The sequence below is a fragment of the Capricornis sumatraensis genome, chromosome 9, assembly GCF_032405125.1.
Source record: "Capricornis sumatraensis isolate serow.1 chromosome 9, serow.2, whole genome shotgun sequence".
NCBI classification, from domain to species: Eukaryota; Metazoa; Chordata; class Mammalia; order Artiodactyla; family Bovidae; genus Capricornis; species Capricornis sumatraensis.
The window spans coordinates 49,753,362-49,767,331 of record NC_091077.1 but is presented as its reverse complement, the minus strand read 5'-3'; the positions used below and the strand labels follow the sequence as shown (position 1 = coordinate 49,767,331).

The window sequence follows — 13,970 nt, the reverse complement described above, 5'->3', positions numbered from 1 at the left end:
CAAAACCCTAAAACTAATAAAACTTTTTTCTTTTTTTGGCTATACCTCATGGGTGGGGAAAGAAGGCAATGGCAACCCACTCCAGTACTCTTGCCTGAAAAATCCCATGGACAGAGGAGCCTGGTGCACTGAAGTCCACGGGGTCGCGAAGAGTTGGACATGACTGAGCGACTTCACTTTCACTTTTCACTTTCATGCACTGGAGAAGGAAATAGCAACCCACTCCAGTGTTCTTGCCTGGAGAATCCCAGGGACAGGGGAGCCTGGTGAATCCCAGGGACAGGGGAGCCTGGTGAATCCCAGGGACAGGGGAGCCTGGTGGACTGCCGTCTATGGGGTCGCAAAGAGTCAGACACGACTGAAGTGATTTAGCAGGAGCAGCAGCATGGGTGGGATCTTAGTTCCCTGACCAGGGATCGTGGTAGGGCAGAGTCCTAACCACTGGACACCAGAGAATTCCCAAACTACTGTAATTCTTGATTCAGAGTGGTTTTAAGAAAATAATTAATTTTGCACTGGCAGGGAAAACTAAGTCAAAAAAAAAAGTTTGATTCGTGCTCTGGAGTTTGCCAAAATGAAAGATCTACAGATAGCAAATAAGAGCTAGTCAATGGAATCCGTTTTAACAAATACTGTGATTAGAATTCCACTTTTAAATGGAAGTTTTTGGTAAATGCTACAAAGTTCAATATTGCTTTGAAACAGAATAATTCAACAAATGTCTTACTAATGATTTGAAGTCCACTTCCTAAATTAAGAAATTTTGGTAGCCTAAGATAAACCAAGTTTGAAAAGGTTTAAGGGTACAAGGGATTCCTTTATCACCAAAAAAATGACTCAGTCAAAGTATATATAAATGACCAACTTTAAAAAACTAAACAATTTTCCAGTATTTTCACCAATACAGAATCTTAAAGGCAACATAAACACATACATCTATTTCCCAGCAACAAGTGCATTTATTGTTAGGAGCTTTAAAGATTATAGTTGGGTACACTGATCAAACATCCAGAATTTTTCTTATAAAATATTTCAGGCTATGCAATGTCCATATAGAAACAAGGGCAAGTCAAAACACAGATCTTTTTATTCCTAGAAAATGAGTTTATGTGAATCTACAAAACCAATAATTCTCCTTCAAAGCAGGGAGAAATAATTCAGGATAAGTAAGTTCTGGAGTTAAATTTAAAGAACTGTTAGCAAGGAAGCCTTGAAGTAAAATGCCACACTGCATCTATAGGTACAAACCGCAATTAAAAATCCGAAGTTAGAATATCTACAACTGAAGTAAACCAGGAGGTCAATCACTTCAACCCGTCTGAAAATAATACTTGTAAGACAATTTACTGACTAGTTATTATTTTACCATAAAGCAACTCAAGTGAAATATCTTCTTTATGGTACATTTCCAAATTACACCATTACAAAAAGGTCTTATGCTGTTTTCAGAGACTGGCCAAACAAAATCTGTTCTTAGCAGTCTCTGGTTCTAAATTCTGAATATTCCACTTTAAAATAAGTAAATTATCACCTTGGAAGTATTATTTAGCAGTCATCTGATGTGAACACAGATTCAACATTAAAAAAAGAAAAGGGACATCCACTCAGAGAAGAAAAACATCACATTCCACTGATTTTTGTGATGAAGAAATACAAAAACCAAAGTAACTTTCAAGAGAGCAGGCATGAAATCACAGAAAGAAATTTCCTGGCAGCCAGGGCCACATCTGTCTCTGGCAAGGAGAGTCTGGAAACTCAATGAGTTCTTTTTAACTACCTTAGGTCCTCCAAAACAACCAATTTAAATTTAAAAAAAATTTTAAGATCATTGGACAGAAAATATTAGGGTAGAAAGTTATGATTGATAAGCTTTTAATTTAAAATTTTTGTCCTATATGGGTATTCTAGACAGACAGGCTTATTTTATTAAAAAAAAATAAAATGCCTAATTTGCTACATTTAAACAATGACACTATTTTCAATGAATCGATTTATTCTCAACATGACAACTTTGCCAAAAGTAAAAAGAATAGATGAGGAAGGAGGAACTGTATTATTAATTTTCCAAAACAATACCAATTTGCACATGTACACAGCATTTTCTAGTTTTGTGCTCACGTCAAACATGGCATCCCTTTTCCTTTCCACACTAAAATGAGGTGGGGTGGGAATAAGATCTGTCAGCTAAGATTAGATGCTTGAACTACAAGATGATGCAGACTGAGGGTGGAGACTGCTGCTTTGGCTCTCTGCTACAGACAGAGCAAGAAACCAAGGTATCACACAGAGCCAAGAAGACAGGACAGCAGCTTCAGTCACTGACTACCCAGATCCCTGTTCACCTCGTTCCAGGCTACAGTTAATTTAATGCTCTTTTCTCTCAAGGCGTTTTCGTATTTTTGCATTGCCACCATCAGTTTTCCAATCTTCTTCATTTTGCTTGGTCTTGAGTGGTTCTCTGTGCCTTCTAACAAAGTCAGGCAGAAGGGCAGCTATTAATGACTGTCTCAAAGCTGAGAAAACAGCTATGGGGGAGGCCATTGGATCAAGCTTTACCTATTCGATGTAAGTATTATTACCTACCATCCTTGGCATCACATATGAAAGGGACCACCAAAAATAGCTCTGGACTAAAAATCAGAACTCTCAATTCTAATCTTAACTATTCTTACCTGGGTATGATCAGAGCCAAGTTACCTCCAGGTTTTAGGCTGTTTTGAAAATAGGTGATTGGTTTTAGTTCTGATTAAGATGGAGTAAACACATTTCACCCCGTCTATCCCAATGAATGCAACTAAAAACCCTGGAGAGAATACACAGAGTAGCAATCTTGAGAACTGAAATGAAAAAGGGCCAAAGTCACAATTACAGTTGGCAGACAGGGCTGTATCCCTCTCAGTAACTATCAGAACAAGCAGACTCTAAATAAACAAATAAACAATCAAGGTACAGAAGCACTAAACCAACTGAATCGGTCAATGTCATCAACCTGAATCTAATTAGCATATATATTAAAGGAACACTCCAACCAACAATAGCAAAAAACAACAACCCACAGTCAAGTACAGATAGAATATCACAAAGGTAGCACTACTGGGTCATAAAACAAATCTCAATAAATAATTTAAAAAACTAAAGTCCTGCAAAATATGTTCTCTGACCATACTGAATTTGAATTAAGCTAGGAATCAGTAAAGGCTTCCTAAGTGGCACAGAGATAAAGAGTCCGCCTGTCAATGCAGGAGATAAGGATTCGATCCCTGGGTTGGGAAGATCCCCTAGAGTAGGAAATGGCAACCCACTCCAGTATTCTTGCCTGGATAATTCCATGAACAGAGGAGAATAGCGGGCTCCAGTCCACGGTGTCACAAAAAGTCAGACACAACTGTGCACACACATACACAAGAAATCAGTAACAGAAATTTGACAAGAAAATACTTGGAAACTAAACATACTGTACTTACAAACGATCCACTGGTCAAAGAGGAAAACTCAAGGAAAATTTTTAAACATTTTAAACTAAACAAAAATGAAATATGAAGACAAAGCAGGGCTTATATGGAAATGTGCCCTAAATCTTAATACTAAAAAAGAGAAAAGGTCTCAAGTCAATAACCTAATTTCCTACCTCAAGGAACTAGAAAAAGAACAAAATAAACCTAAAGGAAACAGAAGAAACAATGAAGAACAGAAATCAGTGAAATTGAAAATAACAGAGGAAGAACACACACACAATGAAACCATAAAGAGCTGGTTGTTTCAAAAGATAAACAGAATTGATAAACCTACAGCAAGACTGGCAAAGAAAATAGAGAGACTGGACACAAATTACCTACACTAGAAATGAATTAGAGAATATGGCTATAGACTCCCCACAAACACTGAAGGGATAATAAGAGACTGCTACAAACAATTTTCTCATATAAAACTTGACTAAATGGATAAAATGGACCAATTCCTTAAAAGCAACTAACTTTAAGAATTTATCTAAGAAGAAATATATAACCTAAATGATATCATATCCAATAAGAAAAACTGAGTTTGTATTTTAAAACCTTCAAAAAAATTAGTTGGCTGGACCAGATTAAAGCCTGGCAAACTTCTGTAAAGGGCCAGATAGCAAATACTGTGGGCTTTCAGGGCCATTCCATCTCTGTCACAACAACGTGACTGTGTCACTGCAGTGGGAAAGCAGCCACGGACTGCACATAAGCGAACGAGCGTGGCTACGTTCCCATTAAGTTTACAAAAACAGACGGCAGGCAAGACTTTACCTAGTAAGTTTAATTTTTCACTATGATAACTAATGTTACTTTCAAATTCTAAAATTTATAATTCTATACTTTGAAGGTCAAATATCACTGATAAATAGTTGAAGAAAAAGGATAATGCAAACACTATCACAGAGATAACTGGCCTTCCTCACCCCCCAAAATGTGATGGGTTTATTTTACTCTGATGCAAAACCAAAGATTTCTACTACCGTACAGAGATCAATATATTACCAGATCATGAAAAAGTGGTGTGGGACATGCAGGACATGATGGTCAACTCCTTTGTAACATGACACTACACCATCACTGAAGAACACACTAAAAAGAACAGTGAGGAACTGAACTGAAATGTGGACGAACGAGACAACCTCCAGGCATGCCTTTAAGCACCTCCCTTAAGATGGACTCGGTACCTGAACTTCAGTGAGGGCTGGATTACAAGAGGATTACAATTCTTTGGAAGAATAAAAAGTTCACACCTTCGAAATTTAAGGTCAAAACATAGTGGGTTCATTTCTCTTCACCTCCAGGAACAAAGCTGATGCTTTATTCAAAACCACATTAAGCTTCTAGTTCAAATCCCAGTGTGACCTTGTGCCCTCCTGCACTGAAGTTCTTTCCATCGATTAGAGCTGACAGGGTCAGTTTCACTCCTGGTCAAAGGGTCTGAGTGTAACCCAGTCCCATCAGGCTGGCATTGTTTACTTTAGCAGAGAGAGAAGTTCTACAATCCGGCTTGTACTTAGCAACAATGCCAAGGCAGGTGTTGTTACTGCCAGTTGTCTATGCGAGGTTTATTGACATTTCAGTCTTCTCATTCACCTTCTGGTAGATTGACCCTCCAAACTCAGTCCCATCATTCACAAGAGTGCAGCTGGAAGTCTGTGACCTTGTAACCCAGGGCACAATTACTCTGTGACAGTTTGGATTTGGCTGGGTCAAAACTCATCTGATAGCCAGCAAGCCAACCTTCAAAGGCCAACACAGTCCAGCCACAGATGGCTGGTCAGAAAAATCTACATCAACATTACTGCCAAAATGGAAACAATCCCATTAATACGAGGCCTTCAATTTCCCACTCTTCTTTCCTGTGTTCGGTACAAATATGGGATCAAGATCAGTTTCAACCCTTCAGCCAACTTATTCTCCCAAGTGATTTCTGTCTGTTCCACTTCTGGGTGAAGGTCAGTCCACAGATCCTGTATTTGGTCTCTAGGTTGCCTGATGCTTTCCTTTTATCAGCGCAAGCATGACCAGAAGTAGAAAATTTCACTCCACTACATGACTTGGTTCTCAGATCTATTTTGACCATGACATATCCATATCCTTTGTTGAAGACATCTTTGGCAGCCTTTCCTAGGTCACAGTAAGTTGGTGTGTTACATGTATCTCCAACCAGAGTGCCTGTTCCCACCGCCAGGGCATCACTAAAGGTCTTCTTCGGACCAACACTGTTCCTAACTGACTGTTTTGATCAAGACTTGCTACAAGTATATACTGTAGTAAACAAAGTACCCTCCTCCCTCCAACAACTCACTCTCTCAGTCAAACTAGTCCTAAATGAATCATTACCTCAAAAAAAAGAATCACATTATTAAGGTAAAGGCTAAAACTCAATCCATCTGCAGCCTGACACTGGACAGGCTTCTGGCCCTGCTCCATCATCCTAATTTCAAGAGATTGCTCCACTACTGCTCCATTAAGCCAGTGCCATCTTATCTAACATATGAACATGCATCTTTCTGTGTACAAAAGGTTAGATCTTGCCTGTTATATACTACAATTCATAATGCCAGAGTGGCATAGCTAGAAGTATCTCACACCTCTTAGAAAGCAACATAAAATACAACTAGAGACATCTTCCTCAGACTTAAGGTCTTTTAAACTTCTCATCTCACACCACAAGAAAATCATACAATTTTTGACAAATATGCTTTCCAAATTACATAAATGTCAAGAGGAAGAAGTCCTACACATGTGTGAATTTTGCATTCAATGCAACATCTATTTGTACCTAAATTCTCCAAATATGTTAGGCAGATCACAGAAAAGCTTACACTGCTGCTGCTGCTGCTGCTGCTAAGTTGCTTCAGTCGTGTCCGACTCTGTGCGACCCCATAGACGGCATCCCACCAGGCTCCCCCGTCCCTGGGATTCTCCAGGCAAGAAAACTGGAGTGGGTTGCCATTTCCTTCTCCAGTGCATGAGAAAGTGAAGTCACTCAGTCGTGTCTGACTCTTAGCGACCCCATGGACTCTAGCCCACCAGGCTCCTCCATCCATGGGATTTTCCAGCCAAGAGTACTGGAGTGGGATGCCATTGCCTTCTCCGAAGCTTAGAGTAACAAATCAATAAAATCATATAGCTACAGAACTAGGGACTAGCAATACAGGGAAAAGTCTACTGCAGGAAACCCAAGGGTTCACACAAAGATGGAAATTGTAGCGTATTTTATAACGAAACTCAGGCCCTATAGCTGCATATCACAGAACCAACTGAAACATCTATGACATCAAGCAACACCAGAGAGTCTAGCTTTGCAGGATACTCTAAAAGAGCTTTCTTTTCTTGTTTAGCTCACTTCAAGCAGCTATACAAGACCTGGGTTTACCTTATTTACTGTAAAGTATTTCGGTAATAAGTTTCATTTATAGAGCTATACAGTGAAAAATTCCATGATTATTAAAGATGATGGTATAAAATCTTATTTTCTGACTTACAAAGATGCATTATAATAAAAGTAGTAAGTGTTCAGATTTTTCGGATCACAGGGATATGAGTTCAAATCGCAGCTATATGATTACATTTCTGAGCAAGTCACAATTCAATAAGGGTTATTATGGTAGTCAAACTGTCTCTCAGCACAATGACCAGTATATAGTAAGCACTATAATAGTACAATAATCCTTAGTTCTGCTATCAAAAAAAGAAACAATAAGAACAGATAAATGTGTACATACACATACAGTCCAAATGAAGTCTGGCATGCTATATACCAAAAATGGTGATATATAATGAACAGAGCATTTTATAATCAGAAATAAAATAACCTATTCTAATTCTGAAAATTAGGAAATGTAGCCACAAAATAACGCAGTAACAAGCTCTTCGAAGAGTCCTTCCAAAGCTTGGAAGCTCTGGCTCTGCTAAAGTGGTTCCAGGAAAGCATTTGCAAAACTGAGAAGAGATCAGCATCTTAATAGATTAAGTGCTTCCCTTCACTGCAATAACAATATATCTTTGAGAGCGAACATTAACTGCACCCTTATTCATACATTCCATATCTATTATCTTAATCAGATAAAAATTTTATACCTGATATGTTAACATAATCAAACCCCTCAAATACAGGCCCAGTCCAATACAAAAAATGTCTAGTTACTTCATTACTCTTTAAAGGTCCTAAAATCACTGCCTCCAATGTTTCAGGGCAAGAACAAAGACAAATTTAACCTTAAGCAATATCATCCTCACCAGGTCTTAAGCTGTACCAATTTTATTCTGCCTAAAACTAGTTTAAAGTATAAAAAAATACAAGCCATAATAGCTACTATGTAAATTACCATCCAGACACTGAAGGAAGAAATTGATGGCTTAACTCTTTAGCTACTCCTCTTAACTGGTTGGCTATCCAGTAGTTGTAACTATCCAAGAGAAATATAAGGCAAGCAAGAAATAAAAACTACATATATAATCTAAAATTTTCAAGTAGCCATAGGTAGAAAGAAACAGGTAAAAAAATACGTTTAAGAACAAATTTTAACCCAATATATCCAAAACATTATCAATGAGATAGAGGTATTTACACCTTTTTCATTGAAGTATGTCTTGGAAATTTGGTGTATAGTCTACACTCACAGCACATCTCAATTTGGATCTGTCACATTTTAAGTGCTCAATAGCCACATATGCCTACTGGTTACCACACTGGATGGAACCAAGCTAAAGCTACTCAAGCCCAAGACATGTACTTCTTCTCACCTATTACAAATTCTAAATCTAGTAACTCAGCACATGACTGAACTGCTAGACAAGATTGCTAAGGTCCCAACCAAGTGGAATTCTGGGAATTCCCTAGTGGTGTGATTGTTAGGGCTCTGCCCTTTCATTGCAGAGGTACTAGGTTTGCTCCCTAGTGAGGGAACTAAAATCCCATAAGCTGTGCATGTGGCAAAAAAAACAAACAAAACACACCCAAATGGAATTCACTTCAAAGACTGAGGTATTTTATGTTTCAGACACTGTGTTAAGAATTTTCAGACTGGGGGGGGGGGGGGGGAAGAGTTGTTCACTTGTTTATTGAGGGGAATATGAGTATGGTAATAGAAACAAATAAGTTTGGTCCTAATAAATTCTACTACTGGGAAAAACTCAAAGCACATGACCTAACAAAGGAAGAAAGGACCACATTAAGGATTAGCATATCCCTTAGCAGAAGGAAGAGTGTGAAATAAAGAATTCAGCTGTACCAAGTATAGAGCTCTTCAGAAGGAGGTGTTTCACTGGCACTGAAATATCTTCAGAGAATATTATAACACAGAATTGGGCTCCAAAGTCAAGTACACATTTAAGAAACAAATTTGAACACATTAACTAGTAGCCGGTTTTAACCTGTTAACCAGGTTAAACCCTGGTTTAACATTTAACATTGTTAAATTTAAAATTGTTAACATTTAACAATTAACATTCAGGTTGTTTGTTTTTTCATTTTGTTCATTATTATTTTTATTATGTTAACTGCATAACATAACATTTACCATCTTAGTCAATTTTAAGCATATAGGTCACAAGTCTTAAGAACATTTATATTACTGTGTAGCCATCACCACATCCATTTCCAGAACTTTTCATTTTCCCAAACTGAAACTCTGTTCCCATTAAACAGTAACTCAACATTCCCATCTCCCCCACTGCCTGGCACTCCCACTCTCCTTTCTGTCTCTATGAATTTAACAACTCTTAGGAACCTCATGGAAGTGGGATCATAGAGGATTTGTCCTTTGTGTCTGGCTTATTTCACTCAGCAATATCCTCCAGGTCCACCCATACTGATGTCCCATTAACTTAACAGTCTGAACATTCTATGAATATCTTATGACTATGTAGAGAATATTAAGGGGGTTAAAACATTATTTTAAAATTTAGAAAACAATGCATACAAGAAAATGGACAAACTGGAAATACATATACCTAAATGTTATTAGCAATGGTGGTTCAATAATTTAATGCACATGTGTGACTTTCAATTAGGAAAAATAAACAAAGTGGCAATAACTTTTTTCAAATTCAATTACATTTCACTTTCAATCCATTCACTTTTAAACCCATCCAAGCTGTTTTTCTTTCCCTAGAATCCTCACAGGCAGAATAATCTTAGGTTGATAAACCAAGAACCAATTAAACTTAACCACAATAACCACATTTCATATCAGGGAAACCTGGGAAGTCATTTGTGAAACTACAGAGATCCACTGAACAGTCAAAAGCCCTCCACTGTCAGGCATCTGAAGTATTTCCATAATGTTAAGAAAGCAGGAGTCAAATGAATTATTTTTAACATCAATGTTTCTTAAAGCTTCAGAGTAAGTCAGCAACAGATCTAATATCACCTGTTAACTCTCCAAACTACAATGCAAGAAGCAGCATCAAGGCTGCTGACCTTCTGGCCCTTGGAGCCTTTAAAAGAGAGTTGGGCCTCCACCTTATAATCATTTACCCTCACTGCTTATTTCAGAGTATCTGATTTAATTTTTTCCAAAAATGTCATCTGTATACTGAAAAACTGAAAAATCTACCAGAAGCAAGGGTAAACCACCCATGGCCTCCTCTTCCATAACGCTCCAGAATGTGACCAATAAGAACAAGAATCTTTATTTTTTTCACTAATGTATTCCTAGCACCAAGAATATCCCAAACTGTTCACTTTATCCATTTTTCCCAAGTCAGCATGAGTTCTTACGAAGCAAGCACCTATCGAGTATCTCTTCTAGCATTACATTGGACCCTTAAAGAATATTTTTAAAACAGGCCCATCTTTAAAGAGTTTAAAACCAAGCTGCAGAAACTGCACGGATAAAGGAAATACAATTAAGCAACAATTCAAGGAACAATTGAGTGCTACTTGCTTCAAGTAGCAAGAAATAATATAGAATGGTGTAGTTTGAAATGGCCTTCAGCAAAGAGATGGGGGCGGGGGCAGGGGGGACACAAGGTGAGCCTTGAACGAAGAGCAGGTTAGATTTAATCAAGTAGGAAGGGAATTTCAAAAACATAATGAACAATGTCCTACTGAACGCGTAAGCTCAGACTGACCTGAGCAGGTAGAACAAACTGGAAATGTAGAAAGTGAATGAATAGAGCCTGGAATAAGACAATGGCAATGGAGACAAAAAAGGACAAATGTAATAAACCATTCTAGCAGTCTCTCCACCTTACCTGTTCATTGATATCTCTTGGGGAACTTTTAAAAATACTGATGCCTGGAACTGAATCTGGTAATTTTGACTTAGTTTGGGTACAATCTAGACATCATGATTTCTAAAAATTGCCCAGGGATTCTAATTTCCATCCAAAGTTAAGAATCACTGCCCTATCTTATCAACTGTACATTTTGAAAATAAAACTTTATTAAATTAAAAAAAAAAAAAAAGAATCACTGCCTCAGAGGAAACACCAGTGTAACTTAAGTGGCAACACAGGATGAAGAAGGAAGGCTCAAGAAATTACAACAAAATTTTTGAAGCATGTATCTATAAAAATTATGACATGACTGGGAGAATTCAAGAAGAGGAAAAAGTAAAAATACATGAGCCTTTCTGGATTTTTACCACTCCATCAACAAGTTCTATGTACTGAACCAGTTTTAATTAATCCAAACTGTTCCAATTCTCCATATACCATAATTGCTCATCTAATATTTTTCAAAAGAAATAATCAAAACAGTGAACCATCTTTTAAAAATCAAGGTAAAGCTCAATGCAAAGACTCACCCTCCTTGCAATTCCCACGGTATTTTAGTAAAATCTATGATGGCACTCCCAAAAAATGTACTGTAGACATGCTGTACATTTCTGAAGGGAAGGACCATTCCTCCTCTTACACAGTGTCCAGCACACTACTCTGCAGATGACACACAGTATGAACTGAGTGACAAGAAGATACTGCCAGGTAAGTTCTGACTGTCACTGGAGGTTTTTGAATGCTTCATGAATAAGGAAACCCTATCCCCAGTTGATTCTGCTTCTTGCAGATCCTTTTACCCTAAGGTTTCTTCAAATGTGCTTCACTGCCCTCCCACTTTATCCTCACTTCAATACTTCTGGACAAGACACAGCCTGATCACTGTTATGTGAGTCAATTCAAGTGAACTATTAAATATTTTTATCTTTAGGAGAAACATGCTCAGAAACTTTTTCCTAAAACGTATTTCTGAATCTTGACATAATTCCCTTCAAAAGCCCCATCATAATCCTTTAAATTCTACCCAACATCAATCACTGTTCTAGCTTTCACTTACAGAGTAAGATGTTATGTAAGATGGCTATTATGGTCCCCATATCTTCAGCATAAATGAATATTTCCCACTTTTACTTACATCCATGGCACAAAATAGAAAGTACTATTTAAAGAATCCAAGAGGTGACTAGCCCAAGACCTGACCAAACCTAAGACTGAAGGAATATTTTTTTAGACTGATTAGGAAGCTCTGGTATGGAGCAACGAGAACAGATTTACCACATACTCTCCCCTAAAAAGGCTGTTTTTAAAGTGGTTTCCCAATCATAACTATTAGACACTTTCGCATCACTTCAGCACTGCACATGATAGCAGGGAACTGATGCACATACATGCCATGAGGCCTTTGTTTCCCTCTTTAAGACTCCAATATCGTTGAGTTAGTCTTCAAATTATTCATTTTTTATATTTTCTGATTTCCAGGCTTACGTATGGGTTTTTAAATGCATCCCACATTTTCACTGTTGACTTATCAACTGCTTTTTCCATCTGATTTAACTAAGCCTCTAATCTCATTTTTCTGAGGTAGACTACATAGGATCAAAACATGGCAATGGCTTAAAAAAATTCAAAATGCTTGACTAATTTCGCAATATGGTAGAAACAAGATAAACACAGGAAGCCATTCATCTTCACCCCAGGAATTCCATCATGACCCACCATTATATGTTCACTTGTGTAAGAATATAAATGAACAAACAAGATGTATGGCAAATGAACATATGAGAAAGTACCAAAGATCTTTTCCTGAAAACTATTAAGTAGACAAAAATCACTAGTTAGAAATAATTTGCATTGTCCTTCTTCCCTTTAAAATGATTCACTATAATTTTTAATTTATTCCTTCTTTACCACAGTAAAATATTGGATATAAGATCTAAACTATAGTAACCCTAAACCAGCATTAAATAATTGAAATGGAACAGTATTAAGGAAGTAAAAAAGACATTACTGATAGAGAAAACAAGTACAGTATTTTCCACAGCCAAAAAAAAAAAGGTGTTAAATTTCACAGTATTGGTTTTTAAACACAAATCTTAAGAGTTCAAAAACACTACTCACTTCACCTAACACAACAGTTCAGTTCAGTTGCTCAGTCATGTCCGACTTTGCTCTACTTGGCAAAAACCTAGTCTTATCACACTGTATACAGTTCATTCAAGAAACTTCATCTTTTGTAAATATTTTCAATATTCCCTTTTGCTCAAAATTATATGGTCACCTAGATGTGGTAAAAGAATTTCAGGGGTGTTGAAGGTTACTATCCATGTAGACACACGCTGAAATATGTAGACAGAGGTGAAGAATACAATTTCTACAAGTTACTTTCAAATGTTTCATAGAAAAAAGGGGTGTATATATGCACACACACACATATATTTATACACACAAACATATTTATCTGTTACTTGGTGAATCTAGATAAAGGGTTTACTGTATTTCTATAAGCTTAAAATTTTTCACACTAAAAAGTTGAGGAGAAAGGGGACACACAGTAAGCTATCTATCCATTCCTTGAAAAATTTTACTCCACCCAAAAGTCAATAAGCTAAAAACACATTTGACAGTTACAGTTAAAATACCTGAGACCAAACAATTATTACAGAAAACTCTTGTTACTTCAAAGAAAGTTTTGAAAAACACCTCAGAACCAACACCTGTCAGAGAAAATTCCTCTTACTCACATTGCCCATGTACTCTGAGAGCAGGTCCTGCAAGGCCTGGCGGACAGCATTACACTCTGCCACGATTCTCTCACGCCGGTCATCACGTGTGCAGGATGAATCAGCCATCAAGGCAGCCCCACTAATGATGCTTTCCAAGCGCTCCTCCAGGGAAGGCCTAAAGCGCTCCTCACTGAAGCTCAAGGGGTCCACAATGATTTGTTTCTGTAAAGGAAGCGTTAGTGACTATTAGTGTCATCTCTATTTCCTTCAATATTCAAGAAGGTGAGGAAAATGCTGTTTAGAAACACCAATATATAACACCAAAAATTTTAATGCCTGAAACAAAGTTATACTTGGCAGATGAGGGGCATCCCACACAAGTTGGCTGATGGTGGATTACTTCTTAAAGAAGGCACTGGAAGCAATACTATCAAGCTGAAGTGGTCTGAATACGGTATGATATCTCAAATGCAAACAGAAATATGTCAGCACAAAAATCATGTTCATGCTACTT

The 13,970-nt window shown here is 37.4% G+C and overlaps 1 protein-coding gene and 1 pseudogene across 1 annotated transcript in view; both read right to left on the bottom strand.

The window, feature by feature from the left end:
- CTNNA1 (catenin alpha 1) overlaps positions 1-13,970 on the bottom strand; it is a 174,219-nt gene that overhangs the window by 92,470 nt on the left and 67,779 nt on the right. Inside the window, exon 7 of the mRNA XM_068980319.1 lies at positions 13,475-13,678. Coding sequence (XP_068836420.1) covers positions 13,475-13,678 — 204 coding nt within the window. The remainder of the gene's footprint in view (positions 1-13,474; positions 13,679-13,970) is intronic.
- Positions 4,836-5,615, bottom strand: LOC138085707 (voltage-dependent anion-selective channel protein 3 pseudogene; annotated as a pseudogene).